General features: G+C 38.5%; 1 protein-coding gene across 1 annotated transcript in view; it reads right to left on the bottom strand.

Moving 5' to 3' along the window:
- Window positions 1–21695, bottom strand: part of vps45 (vacuolar protein sorting 45 homolog) — a 264689-nt gene that overhangs the window by 88970 nt on the left and 154024 nt on the right. The window contains exons 12-13 of the mRNA XM_039763131.1: window positions 7104–7211; window positions 5198–5319 (exon numbers count right to left, since the gene is read on the bottom strand). Of these exons, the coding sequence (XP_039619065.1) occupies window positions 5198–5319; window positions 7104–7211 (230 nt within the window). The remainder of the gene's footprint in view (window positions 1–5197; window positions 5320–7103; window positions 7212–21695) is intronic.

The following is a 21695-nucleotide window of genomic DNA, read 5'->3' as shown; positions in this document are numbered from 1 at the left end:
TACGCGTTAATCAAGTCTAGCTTATGATGCTGCAAGTTATTGCGAAGCTAGCTCACACGATGCTGAAGAGAAAAGTTGATTCTGAAAATAGAGCCTTTAAAACCGATGGGAGGCTGAGTATATGTTTACTGAACCCGTGTGTCTCATTTGTGGAGCTAATGTGGCTGTAATTACAGAATTTAATCTAAGACGGCACTATGAGACAAAACATCAGGGTAACCTGAATGCAATGCAGAAGATACAGAAAGCAGAATAATTAAATAAGAATCTGACACTTCAGTGGACGTTTTAACCGTGCACAATCACAAAGTGATTTCAAGTGAAGCTGCTTTTATGGGAGACACAAATGCACCAGTGCACCTTGCCCCACTTTCCCTGTTGCCAAGTAATGTTAAACCAAGTCGTCACTACGGTGTTCCCAAATCCCACTTTGCTGATAAACTGAGCGCACTGACTGAGTTTGCACGGCGCTTTGGTGACTTTGAAGAACAAAAAGTCCGTCTACATGCGCTCGAACCTTGTGCATGTTTGGTAGCACATATCTGTGTGAGAAGCTCTTCTCAGTGATAAAGACTAACAAAACAGCACACAGGAGTCGCCTCACTGATGAGCACCTGCAATCCATCCTGAGAATCTCCACAACACAGAACCTCACACCAAACAGAAACGAACCTGTGGCCAAAAAAAGATGCCAGGCGTCCAGCTCTAAAATGACATATGAGCAAAGACAACTGAATGATTTGATTTGTTATTGCTGAAAGGAACACATTTTATTTATATTTCCAGGTTTTGTTATGCAGCATGTTCATATTTGAATTTGTATAATTTTGACAGGATATATTTTTATGGAGAGCAAAATCTTTTGGGATATTTAAAATCTAAGTTTATTTTTATATAAAATTACATAAGAGTAAAGAAATTTGAATGTTTGTTCTTTTAACGTTTACTTTATTTCTAACTTGTATAATTTAGACAGGATATATTTTTATGGAGAGCAAAATATTATAAGTTGTTTAAGGTTTGAGTTGATTTATTCACGAATAATATTCCTGTCTGTTTTACCATTCCTACCAAAGATATTTCTGTCGACTAAATAAAAATTCCTTCTATTTAAAATTTAAATAGAACTTGAACAAATACGATAGTTCATAATATCCACGCAGACTTGCACGTAAGAGCTGGAGTCATCCGTTTTAACAAGCAGCGTATTGCACTGATACTGAAATAGCTGTGTGTGTATATATGTAGATATGTATGTATATGTATATATATGTTTATATATGTGTGTGTATGTATGTATATATATATGTATTTGTGTAGATATGTGTATATATATATGTTTATGTGTGTGTGTGTAATATATATATATATGTATATATATATATATATATATATATATATATATATATATGACAACAACTCTCATCACTCACAACAGTGACAAAACAAGTACATTGACAATCATGTTACGTTATTTTCAAAATGTTTCCTTTTCTTTTCATTGCTTCTTTAACACACTACTTCTCGCTCTGAAGCCTTGGTATTTTGCTAGTACATATATATATATATATATATATATATATATATACACACATACATACATACATATTATATATATATATATCATTTTCTTTAATAAAACCCTTGTGTGCGTCTTCTGGTGAAGTGCGCATGCGCGGGGCCACACGGCACATGTTCAGTCTCTTCCTGTGCATTCCCTGTGTGTGCAGAGAGAGAGAGATACACACAGGTGCGTGCGCGCGACAGACAGACAGACATGCAGGCCCGCCCAAGAGACAGACAGACAGACAGACACGCATGCACACACACACACACGCGTGCAGGCAGGCCCACGTGAGAGACGGACAGACACGCATGCACGAGAGAGAGGCACGCATGCCCAAGTGAGAGACGGACAGACACACACACACACACACACACACACACACACACAGGCACACGCGAGAGACGGACACGCACGCATGCACGCACACGCATGCACGCGCAGGCAGGCCCACGCGAGATACGAACAGACATGCATGCACGCGTGCACGCAGGCAGGCCCACGCGAGAGACGGACAGGCACGCACGCACACACACACACTCGCACAGGCAGGCAGGCCCACACGAGAGACGGACAGACACGCACGCACGCCTGCCCGACAGAGAGACACACACACAGGCAGGCCCGCATGGGGGACAGACACTCACGCACACACACACACACAGGCCCGCTACAGAGACAGATACGCACACACACACAAACAGGCGCACGCGTGCATTGTTGCAATGTTACTTTTCTTGGTTGTTTATTATATTACGGATTTTTCAAATGTTCATTTTTTTTCCTGTGCTTAAATCTCATTAAAAAAGGTGTTTTTAGCGAGCGGGTCATAAGGCTATAGCGTGAACTCTTGCAGTGTTAGTTTTCTCTGTTGTTCAAGGTTTTCTTAGTGTTATTCAATGTTTTACATTTAGTTTACTATTACGCTGTGCATTCAATGGTATAATTAACTATATTTGTGCTTAAAATCTTAAAAAATATATATTTATATACAGTTCATATGATCTGGAACGGATTAATTGTATTTACATACAATCCTATGGGGGAAATTACTTTGGTTCCACTGTATTACTTTCCGACAAAATTACAGGCATTTTACGGAAATACAAACCAGTATTACTGAGAGAGAAAATTAAATGCATACAATACAGTGACGCATATTACAGCCACATACAAGGTCCCTTACCATTTAATATAGACTGTTCCTACTAATGTTTATGCACTACTGTTCTAGCTCCCGTTATTGTAACGGGCTTAATGTCTAGTATATACACTGCTAACAAAAATTAAAGGAACACTTTTTTTTATTGGGCCTGGCATGAAATCAATTAAACCTGTCTGATAATTTTCTGGTTGGTTAAGCAGCTGAGGTCATTGTTAATCACTTTCAGCTGTATTGGTGTTCATGAACTTAACGACAGGTGCACTAAAGTGGCAACAATTAGAAAACCCTCAAAACAGGACTGGTTTTACATGTGGAGGTCATTTCAAGTTTCTCCCTCTTGATCTTTTTTGGCTGGTTTTCCACTCGTGCTAGTTTTAGCTTGAGTAATCATCTCTACTGGCAGTATGAGGCGATTCCTTAACCCTACAGAAGTTGCACAGGTTGTCCAACTTCTCCAGGATGGCACATCCACACGTGCTGCAGCAAGAAGGTTTAATGTGTCTCCCAGCACAATCTCCAGAACATGGAGGAGATTTCAGGAGACTGGCTGTTATTCTCGGAGAGCTGGACAGGGCCGTAGAAGGTCCTCAACCCATCAGCAGGACCGATACCTGCTCCTTTGTGCAAGGCGGAACAGGCTGAGCACTGCTAGTGCCCTACAGAATGACCTCTAGAGGGCCACTGGTGTGAATGTCCCAAATCTACCCAAACAATCAGGAACAGACTTCATGAAGATGGCCTGAGGGCCTGACGTCCTGTAGTGGGCCCTGTGCTCACTGCCCAGCACCGTGGAGCTCGACTGGCATTTGCTCAAGAACACCAGAATTGGCAAGTCCGCCACTTGCGCCCTGTACTTTTTACAGACTAGAGCAGGTTCACCCCGAGCAGCTGTGATAGACGTGAAAGAGTCTGGAGAAGACAAGGAGAACGATATGCTGCCTGCAACGTCATTCAACATGACAGGTTTGGTGGTGGGTCAGTGATGGTCTGGGGAGGCATATCCATGGAGGGACGACAGACATCTACTGCGAGGAAATGGTGCTCTGACTGCCATAAGGTATCGAGATGAAATCCTTAAACCCATTGTCAGACCCTACGCTGGTGCAGTAGGTCCTGGTTTCCTCCTAATGCACGACAATGCCCGGCCTCATGTGGCAAGTGTATGCAGGCAGTACCTGGAGGATGAAGGAATTGAAACAATTGAATGGCCTTCATGATCCCCTGACTTAAACCCAATAGAACATCTGTGGGACATTATGTTTCGGTCCATTAGGCCGCCAGGTTGCTCCTCAGACTGTACAACAGCTCAGGGATGCCCTCATACAGATCTGGGAGGAAATGCCACAAGACATTTCCATCCGTCGTCTCATTAGGAGCATTCCCCGACCTTGTCAAGCATGCATACAAGCTCGTGGGGGCCACACAAGATACTGAAAAGCATTTTGAGTAGCAGAAATTAAGTTTTTGAAAAAATGGACTAGCCTGCCACATCTTCATTTCACTCTGATTTTAGGGTGTCTACACAATTGAGCCCTCTGTAGGCAGAAAACTTTTATTTCCATTAAAAGACTTGGCATCCTTTTGTTCCTAAGACATTGCCCTGTCGTTATTTGTATAGATATCCAACTTCATATTGAGATCTGATGTATCTAATGTGTTTCTTTAAAGTGTTCCTTTAATTTTTGTGAGCAGTATATATATATATATATATATATATATATATATATATATATATACTGTATAAAAATAAGTGAAGATTGAAAAGTTGTGAGTGCATACGTATTCATCCCTTTTGCTGTAAAACAACCAATTAACTTCAAAAGTTACATAATTATTTGATTAGAGTCCACCTATGTGCAAATGTAATGTCACATGATGTCTGTATAAATAAACCTGTTCTGAAAGGCCACTGACTCCGCTGACGCAACACCACTAAGCAATCAAAAGGAAGCTCCAGGAGCACTCCAAACAGGTAAAAGGCAAAGTTGTGCAGAAGTACAGATTTGGGTTGTGCTATAAAAAAATATCCCAAAATTTGAATATCCCATGGGCCACCATTAAATTCATTATAACAAATTGGAAAGAGTATGGCGCCACTACAAGCCTGACATGAGAAGGCCACCACCAAAACTCACAGGCCAAGCACAAGAGGGCATTACACAGATATAACAAAAAGCAGAAAAATTCCACAGTAAAGAGGGCAATAGATTAATTTCAGGAGAGACTAATCCCAATATTTTAGAAGATATTTCAGAAGGGACAGGAAAACTCGGGAATCAAATTCAAATTGGAAAATGAGCAACATATTATGATTATATATTACTATCATTTGTGAACACAGAATGACAGGGAAGCTATAGAAAGGAAATGATAATTGAAAAAGAAAAATATACAGTACTGTATATGAGCAGCATGGGCTTGATAGCTGGAAATTTAGGTCATATATTAGCTCCTAACTAAGAGCTTACCTATCACGGAGGCTGTTTGGCCCCAGGTATGGATATTGACTGTCCTTTAATTTTCCTTTAATCAGCTGGTCAAGCGTCTCCTGTAGTAAAGGCTGGTGTTGTGTGTAAACATTCTCCACTCCCTGTGTGCAAAAATGATCTGCTTAGTTTAACAAAACAATTAATATCAAAACACCATTATGGAAACATTTTATGGTAAAGTAAAATGATTTGAACCAAAAGGGAGATTAATTTTTTGTCTGAATGCATTTGTAAATAATGTCTTCCCTGAAATCTATCATTACTTATATAGACCTCTGATAAGGTTTAAGTATTAATAAAAACCAGTTGACACTTCAACCTTTAGGGAAACTGATGGTTGCATGTTTCTTATTCCAACCAATTTTACAATCAGTGCATTAATCTTACTTTCAAATGATCTCTTTTTTAAATGAGATTACTTTATTTGCTTATTCAAATACGCTTTGAAATATCTGTATTTTGCCAAACCATAAATTGATTATGTTTCCTTTGCCATTTTCTTTTTAATTCACCCTTGATTGCATCTAAATGCTGACAACTAGACTGCTAAAGGTGAGAAAATACTTCAGTGTCACAATCACTTGTCTGTTTATTGATAAGGAACATTTTTAAATGAGTGTAAAAATGAAAATGGCAGTGAAATCATTGCACTCTTTAGCATTGTGGAAGATGGCCCGGACACACACAGATGGACATCGTATGTTCACCAAACACACGTTTATTTACAGTAATATTTACAGTTTGTGCACTCCCCAGTGCCTCTTGCACTGTTCCCCCAATGTCCAGGGCACACAGTCCAATAGCCTTTCTTCCACCCGACTTTCGCTACTGAATGAAGGGAGGCGGCCCCTTATATAGAAACCCGGATGGGCTGCAGCTGCTTCCCGGCATTCCTCCAGAAACACGCCCCAGTGTGGCAGAAGTGCCGGCTGCACACCTGGAAGCCATCCGGTGTCCCCTGTCTTCTTTCCCCCCAGCACTTCCTGGTGTGGTGGAAGTGCTGGGCTCCAGGTTTCTACAGGCACCGGGGTGCCACCTGGCGGTGGCCACGGGTCCCTACAGGGCTGGGCTTCCAAGCCCTTTACCCGTGGCCCACAACATAACCAGGGCGGTCGCCCCCTCGCAGTCTGGAGGAGGTACAAGCCCTCCTCCGGTCCTCCTGGGCGCCCTAGCTGGGCTCCAGCCCCGGCCGGATGCCACAGTATGTAATGTTAATTACATTCCCACAATTCATTGATAATCATAAACATTTCGAGACAATCAAGGAGCAAACTTTAAAAAAAAGAATACATTTAAAAGGAAAAAAAACCCATATGTAGGTTAGAAATGTAAACAATAAGATCAATTAAAAATTAATATGATTCACTGAATGTGAAATTGGTTGGTATAAAAACCTACAGCCAACAGGGTCCCCAGGGACTGTAGTTAAAAACCACTTAGAACCTTATATTTCAGTTTGAAAGAGTAACTTGTACAACAAACTTAAAGTCATTAGAAAGAATTAGTCACTGAAGCAATACTAACATCAACAAGAGGTGAAAGGAAAATATTAATTTCACCCTTAAACTGTCTGTCATATTAATCTTTCATCTCATTTGAACCTTTTGCCATTAAAGAAAAAATAGGTGACCACAGGCAGAAATGAAAACACCAAAACTTGCCACAAGGGGCTCATCCTATATGAACAGCATCAAAAAAGAAGCATGTAGGTTGAGTTCAGTTTTAAGCATACTGTAGAGTTTATAGCTGGTTGTTGTTTTACAAATATAGGATAATAACATATAAAGCACATGCTCAGATGCAAATTCCAGCACTATACTAATTTGAAGGACAGTATTTTCTGAAAATAATGAATGCTTGTTAAAAGTGCTCAGTACTGAATTACCTTTAGTCCCTTAAAGAACTGCTTGGTAATAGTGACAGCATCCTTTGGTGTGAAGAGATCACTTCCTCTTACTCTCTTTCCTCCATATTCAACCACTGCTTGCACCATCTAAATGAATATATACAGGATAAATAAATATATTAGGAAATAAAAACTATTTTGAAATACAACCTGAAATGATATATTGAACTGTAGATAAAGTACTAGTTATAATCACAGCAAAGGTAGGATTCCTGCCCAAAACTCACATGCATAGAAAAGATTTAATGAAGGTTTACAATGTTTACACTGCACAATAATGTACATTTCTTCAATATGCTCTGGTTTTGATATTCCTAAAACTCTATTTCTGAAATAAATTGCCAATCCCAGATATTGGTGCTTCTCCCCTATCTCTAAGGGAGAGCCATCCACTCTGAGGAGAAAGCTCATTTCAGCCGCTTACATACGTGAGGGTAGGGATGTAGATCACCTGTTAAATCGACAGCTTTGCCTTCTGAGCTTTTTTCTTCAACACTACAGATTGGTATAGCGACCACATATAATTGCGATCATCACCCCAATCTGTCAATCTCACCATCGCTTTTCCCCTCACTAATGAACAAGACCCCAAGGTATTTAAATTCCTCCTCTTAAGGCAGTAACTCACCTCTCGCTTGGAGAGGACAGTCCACCTCTTTCCTACTGAGGGCCATGACCACAGATTTGGAGCTGCTGATGCTCATACCTGCCACTTCACACTCGATCACAAACCGTCCCAATGCGTGCTGCAGTTCACAACCCAATGAAGGCAACAGAACTACGACCTCTGCAAAAAGCAGTAATGCAATTCTAACGTGTCCGAACAGGACCCCCTCCCCCTCCTTGACTGTACCCTGATATCCTGTCCATGAAAACCACATAAAGGATAGGAAACAAAGCACAGCCCTGGCGGAGTCCCACACCCAAAGGAAATGATTCTGATGTTTTTCCAAATATGTGGACACAGTTCTCAATGTGATTATATGGGGACCAAATAGCCCCTTTTATGGGCCTTGTATCTCATATTCTCCCAGCACCCCACCACAGCATCACTCAAGGAAAATGGTCATAAGTGTTCTTTAAGTCCACACAACACATGTAGACCAATTGGGCATACTCCTATGCACCCTCCAGAATTCTCATGAGGGTAGTAAAGAGTTGGTCCACTATTCCACATCTTAGTAGGAATCCACATTGCTCTTCCTGAATCTGGGGTTTCACAACCGGGCAAAGTCTCCTTCCTAGTACTCTGGCATAAGCATAACCAGGAGGGCTGAGGAGTGTGATCCCCCAAAAGTAAGGGCACACCCTCCTGTCTCCCTTTTCAAAAATGGGGTCCATCATCTATGTCTGCCACTCCAGAGGCACAGTTCTCGATGACCATGCAACACTGAACACGCCTGTCAGCCATAACAGTCCAACAGAGTCCAGAGCCTTCAGCATTTCTGGGTGGATCTCATCTATGCCCCAGGGCCTTGCCACTGTGCAGCAGCTTAACTACATCAATTGACCTCTCCCTCATGGAACTAGGCATTAATCCCCCATTAGCTTATGGCTCTGCCAAGCATTTTCTAAAATGAAATTATTCTAAACATGTAATTTAATAAAAAAAAAATTTATTTGTTTTTTTGCTTATTAAACTTTTTCTTAGTATGTCCCTTGTGCATACTTTTAAAGCAGTGATTTACAGTAATGCTAATCAGGGCAATGTAACAGTTAAAATATCATACACATATGCTAGTCAAATTCAGCTGGAACAGGGGTGGTCCAAGTCACTCCTGGAGGGCTGCAGGTTTTTGTTCCAAGCCAGTTGCTTAATTAGAAAACAATCCCTGCCAAAGATTTCACTTCATGGCTTGTTAGTGCATAAACTCTGCCATGACAGGTCATCCAAATGAATTCTCAGTCATTCACTTTTTTTCCCTCATCACTTTCCTTCCATGCATTAAATTAAACCAAATAGTGCACAATAAATATACACAGGTGTAAATTGAAACAATTTGAATGGAGAAATTCTGGTTTCTTTTGTCATTTGCATCTTATTGCTAATAAGGAGCAATTAAAAGTCTACAATACAGTTGTTTAAGACTAAAAAAGCAATAAGGGTTCAAAATCTCAACAAGTGACATAACTAAAATGAAGCAGTAGTGTCACTTAAGCAATATGTGCTTTTTATTAAGCAAATTGGGTTAGAACAAAAACCTGCAGCCACTGCAGCTCTCCAGGAACAACTTTGCCCACACCTGGGCTAGAACAAATGCCTTTTTAACAATATTTTTCATCTGTTCCTGGCCTACTGTATTTCCTATTGAGGTAATGTTAAAAAAAAATCTCATTACAGAAAAGTCTGTGGTATCTGCAAAATTCAGTACGACAAAGTAACTTTTCCAAAGAAGACAACAAAAGATGAATATATTTTCAATACCTGTCTCAAACACTGTGATTCAAAAAAGTTTGATAATAATACAAGCCAATAGTGACCAATTCTGTATAACTGAAAACAATGTGAAAAACATTTATGGAAAAAGAAAAACATGTTTTAGCAAGGTTCACAGATGACTTCTGATGGTCTGCAAAGACTGAGTGAAAACCTAAGAGAAATTCAGTTGAAAAACATTTTTGGCATATTGATGTTATTTCTTCATCAAAACAACTGCATGAATTTACTACACATATAATACACAAGAAACCAACATTATACTGTATGTTGTAAAGTCAAATAAAGTTAATTTTATTTTTTCATCTTTATACTATTACTTTAAATAAAATAATTCAGAAATGTAGTGAACTACATTAATAAGTATATGAGCAAAAACATTTCTCATGGAGCTACTAATTCAAAAGATCGAGATGGCCTCAGCAAAGAGACACAGGTCAATTATAAACCATGCAGAAGTTTATTTTTCAATGATATTAAGTGCACCAGGGGAATGTCATTTAATTCAAAGGACTAATGGATAAATTCATTAATAGTATAAAATTACAAGGATGTTTGTCAAAAAAAGTGTAAATTTGCTACACATAATTACGTTGTGAAAATAAAAAAAAAAACCTATTCAACAGAATAGTACTCCTACACCAGATCTTAGACTCATTTCTTTAAAATACTTTATTGATTGCATTAAAACAAACACATTACATTGTCAGAAAGGTAGAAAGTATGATATATTACTCAACACAAATTAACTAAACTTCCTCTGACCCACATGGAAAACAAAGAAAGTTAATTTTTCTATTAAAGAAGCTGAAGCATTCAAAAGTTTAATGATTCACTATTTTAATGTAATTGAGGGTAACAATGTATTCCACACAGATTCTAAACAACGTTTGGACTCTTCTTGTAAAGTGAATTTGATTTGTGTTTTTTTTAAATAAAACATGATGTCTTTATTCAGTATGCTGTGGTAGATGGGTTAAAATTATTCCAGCTGAGTGAGATAATATAATGTACAAGCAGTGAAGTGTAAATTATTACAACAGAATGTTTTTTAATACATAATGCCACTCTTGGCAGAACTGTTAAAGGATTATGATCCTATGATCCTAAGACTGTCTAATAAAGTCAGAGTGAAATAGGTGTCTAGCAGCTTCACAAACAATTGTGATCCTTTATTAGGTACATTTTGTATAGTCCTAGTCAAAATGTTTAAATTAAAATATAGCCATAACTATCTCTCAGATTATCTAGATGTGCTCTTTTTTTGAAGGCACTGTTAGAGCAGAGAGATTCAACATATTCGTTGACTGCAGCTATAAAGCATAATTTCTACTGGATAGAGATTAAAGGAAAGATAGAATAGTTAACTATGTTTGTTTTAGCAAAATACTTAGCTTTCATACAGTAAAAGTAACAGCTTGATATAAGATTGTTATATTTGAGACACAGTTGTTTAGATAATGCAAATATAGTACCAATATGCAGATCTCTGAAGATCCCCAATATCAAGTATATACTATACAGCAGTGGACAAATCAGTAGTCCAGAGGCTGGGACTACCAGATTTTAATTCTGGACAACCAAACTACAGATTCACAAAGCCCAGGGGCAATGCCAGATTTTCCAAATTTTTGGTCCATGCAATATTGTCCTAATCAAAAACAAATTGATAAAAACAAAATACTGAATTCTTCAAGTACAAGCTTAACTTAGGTATCACTTTCAAAGTCAGCTGTTTGTAACGTACCAGACTGAATTGTTTATACTTAGTGTGAAGCATGTGAGCACAAGTGCTGTCAGTGACCAAAGTACATTAATACTTGTAGTGGCCCATTGGAGCGATGTATTAAAATTGTCTTAGTTAGTAGGTGACAGTGGCTGGTCAATGTCTCATATCTAACAATTTCACAGTAGAGAAAGCAAGTTTTTTCTGATGGAAGAAAAGTTGTGCCAGGTATAACCGTCTTTAAGAGGAAAAAATGAAGAAGGTGACGTGTCAGACACATTAACCGAAAGCAACAAAACGGAGGATGACAATTATATTCTCATATGTAGGTGACCAATATGATGAACAGATGCACTTGAAATAATTTTGTAAGTCTTCCTTGTGCTTTGATGACCTGTTGAGTCATATTCAGGCCTAGGTTCACTATTGTGTCACCTACATAACCAGCCTCTCCTCAAAATTCACCATTCTGGACACATAGTGCAGTCAGAAAAAAACCCAATGAAGACCCAGAACACATAATTACAGAAAATGGTTATTTTTGACTTTGGAAATGTATTGTTTCAGCATAAGAGTCCACATTAAAAATACTGAATGGATAAATGTGTGTACAAACCGAATACTTCTGCATGCCACTATAACATCAATACAGTAATTCATTTTTAATATAATATTTGTGTACACTGGAAAAAGACGGCACATCAGCATGACATAATCCATTAAAAATCATCTATTTGCTAAAATACTCTCTTTAAAGATGCCGATTGTGTTTATATTATGGTAGAAGAATGCAATGCAGTAGAGTACAATAACATTTTACATGTAATACTTGCTGTAAAAAATTGAAGGTAAGCAAAAGATGGCATTCAGCACATTGTCAAATGCATTTATATTTTGTCCTCCATGCCAAGTATCAAATACAGTACACATTACTATAAATAAACTTAAACCTTCTACTACATTGGTACCAAATTCTAAGTAAAGACTGAATAACTAGGTTTTCACTTAATGGAATTTAGGTAGTGACACCACCCCCATTTTAAATACATTAAGAATTCTAATGAGGACTTTGTTTTAGAAAGAAGTTAAGGTATGATTAAGTCTAATATTTAACAGGAGGCCTTTTAAATAAATATTGCAATGCACTTATGCTCAATAAATTAAAATATTTTTATAAAGCCATTCTTTTCTGTATAGCTAAGAAGTGGATAGACTTGCAAGTTCATCATGATTGATAGGTGCTATTGCTAATAAATACTGTTACCATTCCGGCATCTAATTCATTTTAATATAAATTGCAGGAAATCCCTTGACCCCTCAGACATACTGCTTTCCAAACTAGCTTTTGTAAATTTGACAAGCTGCAATGACTCGCTGCACAACCTATAGACTGTATTCTATAATATTTACATTATAAACATTATTTTGCATCATAAAAATTGTCCAATTATTTTAAAAATAAATATTCCACATTATGAACCAACATGGATACAAATAAATTACATCATTTTGGGCAACATTAATCTTCAGTTTTATGAGAAGACATATTGCTTAGTAAAATCGCACTTCAGTTTAACTCAGCCCAGCATCGGTACTTAGCTATATTTGACTAACAAAGTTGACACACTCTCATTATTTATGAATGGGATTAACTATGAAATATAATGGTGAATGTAAAGGGTCAAAGCATGTCAATCCAGCTTAATATTTTGAAATAAGAAAAATTTCAGCTGAGTTTTGCTCATCCCAATGCAGATATAGGGATCAAATTGGTTGTCAAAGTTGTCATACTCCCATTTCCAATGAACGGAACTATCATGCATAATGGGCTTTGTAATTTTTTTTTTTTGTGACAAGACACATTAATTTCTTAAGTTGCATTCAAATTTGCCTGTTAAGTTCTTGTTGTTAATGCAGAAAATGAAAGAAGCAACTGGGCTGCCTCAATCGTAGTAGTGCCAAAAAGTGATCAGTCACTTAGGACATGTGGTGACTATAAAGTTACAGTAAATCAAGGTATAGAAGAGGAGCAGTACCCACTGCCTATAGCAGATTTGTTTGCTAGTCTTGCTGGGGGAAGGCTGTTTACCAAATTTGATTTGTCGCATGCTTACCAACAGTTAGAGCTAGATGAGAAGTCAAAATAATGCCTAGTGGTTAACACCCAAAAGGGTTTATACTGCTATAACAGATTGTCATATGGGATTTCCAGCCATTATTCAGTTGGTAATGGACCAGATTTTACAAGGATTAGAACATGTCACATGTTTTCTGGATGACATACTGATTACTGCTAAAACAGCAGAGCAGCATTTACAGATTGGATGCAGTGTTGGGCTGGAACAATATGGAATTAGAGTGAAACAGGCAAAGTGTAGTTTTATGCAAGAAAGTGTGGAGTATTTGGGGCACAGATTTGACAAGGATGGCTTGCACCCAACAAAAGAAAAGGTGAGTACCATCCTTGAAGTTCCTGAACCTAAAAATATTGGAGAGCTAAGATCATTTTTAGACCTACACAATTATTACAGAATGTTTCTAGCTAGATTATATTACAGCCACTTCATGAGTTGTTACAAAATGATAAAGCCTGGGACTGGTCTTTAAAGTCCAGAGCAGCCTTCAACCAATGTAAAGAAATGCTGGACACTAGTAGAGTACTAGCCCACTACAATACCCAAAAGCCCTTATTTTTAGCATGTGACGCCTCACCATATGGAATGGGAGCTGTGATATCACATGTAGAAAATGGAGAAGAGATGCCTTATAGCCTTTGCAACATTAAGCTCTACTGAGAAAAACTATGCCCAAATCGAAAAATAGGCATTAGCTTTGATAATTGGGGTAAAAAAAAAAATCACAAATATTTATATGGCCAAAGGTTCACACTGCTCACAGACCACAAACCTCTGTTGTCCATTCTGGGTCCTTAGCTGCTGTTAGAATGACAGACCACCTGCATTCTTTCTCCATATAACTAGGACATTCAGTACAGAAAATCTGCAGAACATAGCAAAGCTGATACTTCGTCAAGATTACCTCAGCAGCAAAGGGAAAGCATAGACGCAGAAACTGGAGACATTTGGATGTTGTCTAGCACAAATGAGCTTTCTATAAAATCTACTGATATTGCAAAGAAGCCAAACATGATCCAATATAGAGTGCTTGATTAAACTTTAAATTGGTGGCAGTTGCAACCTTTAAATTTGCACTTGCAACCTTTTTTAACACTAGAATTACCAGAGCCTACGAAAAAACTCGTAATTCCGTCCCACCTTAAACTGCTTTTTAAATCCCTTCACACCTCTTAGCAGCGCCCTTTGTTCTCTAAATGGGCTGATAAAGAGAAGCCGGCTATTCCATCCCCCCACCAATTTAGAACGTGCATGAACTTCTCTCAGCTCATGCCTTGATTGAGTATCTGGGAGTGAAGTGGAGTTTTAGAGTGGAAATAATAGATCGTTGTTTGGAACACACGCATTTCATGTCTGTTCCGTTTCTACAGTAATCTGTGTAAACACATTGTTAAAACAGAAACGTTTTTTATATTCTAGTAGTAGATGACAAAATGTAGGCATAAACTATATAATGTATGAAGCCTGAAGTCCAAATAGCAAAGAAACATTTTCACAAGAATAACACAATTGCACTTTTATTCAAACATATAACTGCAGAAACAAAAAGCCGCCTTAACATGCGACATTGACACCAGTTTTCTGTAACTGACTCCGTGGCTCAATAGACTCAGCCCCTGCTTGGGAATCAAGGGTCGCGGGTTCGATCCTCGCCCCTCCGTTTGAGAAGTAAACTGCTCTTATTCTTACTGTTTTAGGATAAAAGCATACATTTGATTTCAGTCTGTAACAGCCGGTGCAATTTATGATCCATGTAAAGGTTAGCTTTTTTTTTTATTCACTTTTCACTCTCTCAGTCGCGTTCAGAATCAATCCATACAACCTCATCTGACACGGCTGTTTTCACTAAAGACGCGCAATAGCTCTGCAGTGTACCACGATGCATACTAACGCACAATCACCCCCCCCGGTTCTGACACACAAACGCTGGCGAAGCTGCCTTCTTCGTATCTCACCGTCACAGGAACATATATTGGTGTAAGAAAGTACACTGTCAGGTGCTCATTCAGTGTGATAGAAATCATAGCACAGAGAGGTGTGTGCACTGCAACAATTACACATGTCGTAAATGTAGGAAGGACGGTCCTTGGGTGTGTGGGAACTGTTAATATTTGAATGTGATGATTTCATATAGCACGGAATGAAAATCAGCACTTCTTAGCATTGCACCATGCAAGCTGTCATATCAATCGCCTACTGTAACTTGCTTTCTTTTTTCTTCGGTTATACAGGTAGTCTTGCACTTGTTTTGTTTGCGAAATGAAGTGTCTGCGTGCACTTTTCGTGGCATTACACGTGTATTTTTTGAGCATGCCCGTTTGAGCAGTATAAAAAGTATTGAAAAGTATAACAAAACAACGGGCAGATGGGGAGTGTCTGATGATTGCATATAGCGCCGAACTTACTGCTCTTTACTATTCTCTCCTCTGCGTGCCCTGGTGTACAAAAGAAACAGAATACAGACGCGCTATAGCTCTGCAGTGTACCACGATGCATACTAACGCCCCCACCGGTTCTGACACACAGCCGCTGGCGAAGCTGCCTTCTTCGTATCTCACCGTCACTTGATTTTCTTTTTATTCAGTTTTATTGAGTGTTCCTGCCAGTCCCGCATGTTGCTGTATGCTGGATATGTTCATATGTATTGTCTCTTTCTTTCAGGTGTGTAATAGAAACCACAGCATAGAGAGAAGTGTGTACACTGCTTCTTACAGGAAAAGCGATGGAAAAAGTGCACTTGAATAAAAGTGCACTTTTGTTATACTTTTACACCAATATATGTTCCTGTGTTTGAGCGACACGGGCAGATGGGGAGTGTCTGATGATTGCATATAGCGCCGAAGTTACTGGTCTTTACCATTCTTTCCTCTGCATGTCCTGTAGTACAAAAGAAAAAGCATACAGCAACATGCGGGGACTGGCAGGAACACTCAATAAAACGAAAAGCAAGTGACGGTGAGATACGAAGAAGGCAGCTTCGCCAGCGTTTGTGTGTCAGAACCGGGGGGGGTGATTGTGCGTTAGTATGCATCGTGGTACACTGCAGAGCTATAGCGCGTCTTTAGTGAAAACAGCCGTGTCAGATGGGGTTGTATGGATTGATTCTGAACGCGACTGAGAGAGTGAAAAGTGAATAAAAAAAAAAGCTAACCTTTACATGGATCATAAATTGCACCGGCTGTTACAGACTGAAATCAAATGTATGCTTTTATCCTAAAACAGTAAGAATAAGAGCAGTTTACTTCTCAAAACGGAGGGGCGCAGGATCGAACCCGCAACCCCTTGATTACCAAGCGGGGCTGAGTCTATTGAACCACGGACTCAGTTACAGTAAACTGGTGTCAATGTCATGTTAAAGGCTTTTGTTTCTGCAGTTATATGTTTGAATAAAAGTGCAATTGTGTTATTCTTGTGAAAATGTTTCTTTGCTATTTGGACTTCAGGCTTCATACATTATATAGTTTATGCCTACATTTTGTCATCTACTACTAGAATATAAAAAACGTTTCTGTTTTAACAATGTGTTGACACAGATTACTGTAGAAACGGAACAGACATGAAATGCGTGTGTTCCAAACAACGATCTATTATTTCCACTCTAAAACTCCACTTCACTCCCAGATACTCAATCAAGGCCTGAGCTGAGAGAAGTTCGTGCACGTTCTAAATTGGTGGGGGATGGAATAGCCGGCTGCTCAGCTTCTCTTTATCAGCACATTTAGAAACAAAGGGCGCTGGAGAGGTGTGAAGGGATTTAAGAAGCAGTTTAAGGTGGGACGGAATTACGAGTTTTTTCGTAGGCTCTGGTAATTCTAGTGTTAAATATAGCAGCACCACATAATTAGGTTAATACAGTGGGAGCCACGTCAAACAGCCGCATGACAGGACCATGCACGATCCGTGCACGGAATGTGATCCCCCCGCGATGACGCAGTTAACGATGCCCACCCCATAAACGCCCCCATGCGCTTTCTAAAAAGATGGTTGCAATGCTGTATAATCCCGCCAGATGGAGCATTGACTGCTTCAGTTAACTGCAGTGTCCAGGAAGCCCTATACCGTATTTTTAATATACTGTACAGGCAGTTCTTGTATTGTCAACATAGTTTCATAAATAGATGATGTGGTAAAAAAGGGAAAAACGATTAATAAAACAGATTTAAATCACACAATACACAACCCATGATGCTCATGCTATTTTTAATTAATTAATTAATGAAACTACTTATTGCAATATTTTTCACGACATCCTTCCCAGATAGCACAGGTACATCGTGGAGACGTCTGCTAAAGAGTGTATCATCTGGTAAACATTGCGTTCGTTTTGAACAAACGCCCTCTGCCAGACATCTGCCAGATGAAAAAGATGACGTCGCATAGACGTCTCCGCGGCGTGTGTGCTATCTGGGTTAACAATCCTTAAAGACATGGTAACATCTGCAATTTATCTATAACGGTCGTTGTAGGTACGGAATACAAGTGCGGGCTATGTACAGTATTTAACATTACGGTGTATTTTATCTATTTCCGTTCAATACACTGGTAGATAATATTTTGCTGCAAAGTAAAGCTTAAATGTAACTTCTGCTTGGGTTTGGTTTTGTTATATTTTTGATGCTTTCGCTGATTTTTTTTTGCTGATAGTCAAAAAATGGCATAACAAATCAATTAATGGCGCATAATATCTGGAACAAATATCTGTCCATATGGATCAGTATTTCTTTAGTCATTTAACCAGCATAACGTTCCCCCATCAAAGATCTGATGGGCCATTAATCACTTATCACAACTGTGAATAGATGCTGCAGCAGAGACAGATTAAATCCCCATAAACATTTACACTTGAAAACAATACTAACAGAACTAAACAGTTCCAGAGGGTTAGCGCCTGTTATTGCAGGACAGGAATCACCTACAGGATACTACTGTATTTTTCACTGCTTATATATTTTTGCCATAGTTTCATTTGGTTTTACGCGATTTCATATATTTGTGTGTGTGTGTGTGTACGCAAGAAAGAGTGAGAGAGAGAGCGCGTGTGCGAGAGAGGGCATATATTGTGATTTGTCCACGGTTAAAGCCTGGCTTACTACTAATAATAAAAAACATTTCAATGTAACCCATGGGTCTCAATCACAAATTCAGCCAACACTGTAAACAGATGACACAATAAATTATATAATCTGAAACGTTCATTTGAACATTTAAAAGTATATACAAAAACATAAATATAAAAACAATCAACTATTATTGTTAAAGTCAGTCCGTGGCTGTTCAGGATCAAGTTTACGGGGCTTCGTTTAACGTTGAAGCACTAACGGTTAAAGTGCCACCGGTGTGTGTGTGGGGGCTCCGGCATTCGTCAGGTTTGTCTGAGCTGACTTTAACACAAAAACATTTGCGCGCCGGCAGGATGAAAAAAACTATTTTAGCACCATCTAACAGTCAGTAATAAGGAGAAGTCAGTACATTCTCCGTTGAGATTTCTCACATTCCACTCCTCCTAAGTTTGTCTTTTAATGAAGTTCTAAGAAAACTAAGAAAAATATTTTGGGTCAATTAAGCACAAAATAGCACGCAAATGATCAAGATTTTAATTGTTGTCATTTTCTCAAACATGATTTTCCAACTTGGCGTTTATAAAGATTCAGACAGACTGAATTTAAGAATGCACCCCTAGTAACCTAAAACACACACACACCGAAGAGCAAAGCGGAGATGCGCATTCACACCTCAGACCGTTTTTGTTTTGTAAATGAGGTATCCTAATTCACCTTCCAATCCCCACCAGCACACACACTCTTTGTCTGTACTGTACACTGTTGCTGTTTGTTAGGGCACTTGGTTATAGGCCTACAGAGTACTTTAATGTATAAAACACTTACTTCCTGGTTTGTTTTATTTTAAATATAGCTTATTACCTTATTCAGCAAAATAAACAATGTTATCTTTGTGTTAATTATTAACGTATTGATGTCTTTTAATTAAGGACAAAAATAGACCATGCGCTTGTGTTTAGGACTGCTGAACAGCTGTGTTCATAGGTTTAATCAACGATTTACAAGACAACAGTTAAAGCATTTGTGGATGAGAGGTATGTGTGTGTGTGCGCTCCTGCATTTCTCCGTTGGCTTTAACACAAACACATTTTGCAGACAGGTCTAAAGAACCCCTCCCCTCGCCAAAAAAACACACACAGAGCAATTAGCACCATGTCATAGTCAGTATTCTCCACTGAGGTTTCTCACCTTACACTCCTTCTAAGTTTGTCTTTGCTCTTTTGATGGAGTTCTTAAAACCCAAAAAATTATTTATACTGAGAAAAAATTATTATGGGTCACATAATCACAAACACAAACTAGCACAGATACATATGATCAAGTGTTTAACTGTTGTTTTCATTTGTTTCTATGACCAGTAATAATATTAATAATAATAATTATTATTATTAGCCCAACTCTTTGACTATTTAAAACAAAGCGTCTCCCATTTTTGCCCATTTACTGTAAGTAGTTGGTTCAAGTAAATGTTTTTAAAATACCCAAACAATCCCCCAACAATTAAAACACGCACACACGACTTTAGAAATAAAATTTATTAACATGCGACTTTGACAATAATTACTATGACTACCTCCGTGGTGCAATTGACTCAGCCCCCGACTGGGGTTCAAAAGCGCGCAAGTTCGATCCTGCACCTTTCCGTTTTGAGAAGTAAACTGCTCTTACTCTTACTATTTTAGAATGAAAACATACATTTGATTTCAGTCTGTAACAGCTAGAGTAATTTATGATACTTGTAAAGGGTAGCTTTGTTTTTTTTAGTCAGTTTTATTATCTCGGCCGTGTTCACGAGCCCAAACACACCCCACCCACGCATCTGATACTGCTGTTTTCACATAGACGCGCTGTAACAGAGGTAAACTCAGCTCCCTTCTACATCGGAGCAAGAATGCACATACCATTGCTTGCATACTAAAGTGTCAGCAGGCACTTTCGTGGCATTACACACAGTTTTGAGCATGCCCTCTGGCACACTACTTGTGACTTTAGGCTTTAGGAAGTAAGTAAATAAATAAAGGTAAATCATGTCATAAAATGATTTCTTCAAAACGTCGAATGTTATTTATTTGGCACGGACATGTCTGCATGCACTTTTTGTGGCATTACACATGTATTTCTTGAGCACGTCCGTGCCAAATAATTAACACTGTTCATTTTCAAAAATATTGCATTTCTCTCTATGCTGTGGTTTCTATTACACACCTAAAAGAAAGAGACAATATATGTAAAAACATCATCGCACAAATGCAATATTATCTGAAAACAAACAGTGTCCGATAAGCTGTAAAAGTATGGCATTTCTAAATGTTTGTTTTTTTTCAGTCTGATTCTCTCAGTCAGACTGTGTATTTGTCTCTTATTCAGTGCACGCAAGAACATGCAGGTAGCCAGATGCCGTATGCAACAACATGCTGGCGGTGATCAATGCACATTTTAAAAAAAGAAAGAGACAAATATATGTGACGTTTTGAAGAATTCATTTTATGACACGATTTACCTTTATTTATTTACTTACTTCCTAAAGCCTAAAGTCACAAGTAGTGCAGAGGGCATCGCAAAACTGTGTAATGCCACGCGAAAAGTGCCTGCTGACATTTTAGTATGCAAGCAATGGTATGTGCATTCTTGCTCCGATGTAGAAGGAAGCGGAGTTTAACTCTGTTACAGCGCGTCTATGTGAAAACAGCAGTATCAGATGCGGGGGTGGGGTGTGTTTGGGCTCGTGAACGCTGAGATAATAAAACTGACTAAAAACCAAAGATAACCTTTACAAGAATCATAAATTACACCGGCTGTTACAGACGGAAATCAAATGTATGATTTTATTCCAAAATAGTAAGAGTAAGAGCAGTTTACTTCTCAAAACGGAAAGGTGCAGGATCGAACTCGCAACCTTTTGAATCCCAGTTGGGGGCTGAGTCAATTGCGCCACAGAGGAAGTCTTAGTAATTATTGTCAAAGTCGCATGTTAAGGCGGTTTTTTGTTTCTGCGGTTATATTTTTGAATAAAAGCGCAATTGTTGTGTTAGATTTGTACCTTCTGTGAAAATATTTCTTTTGATATTTGGACTTCAGGCTTCATACATTATATAGTTTATGCCTACATTTTGTCATCTACTACTAGAATATAAAAGAAGTTTCTGTTTTAACAATGTATTTACACATATTACTGTAGAAACGGAACAGACATGAAATGCGTGTGTTCCAAAC

The sequence above is a fragment of the Polypterus senegalus genome, chromosome 1, assembly GCF_016835505.1.
Source record: "Polypterus senegalus isolate Bchr_013 chromosome 1, ASM1683550v1, whole genome shotgun sequence".
NCBI lineage: Eukaryota > Metazoa > Chordata > Cladistia > Polypteriformes > Polypteridae > Polypterus > Polypterus senegalus.
Note: the sequence above shows the minus strand (reverse complement) of the source record. Positions and strands in the feature narration are given on the sequence as shown.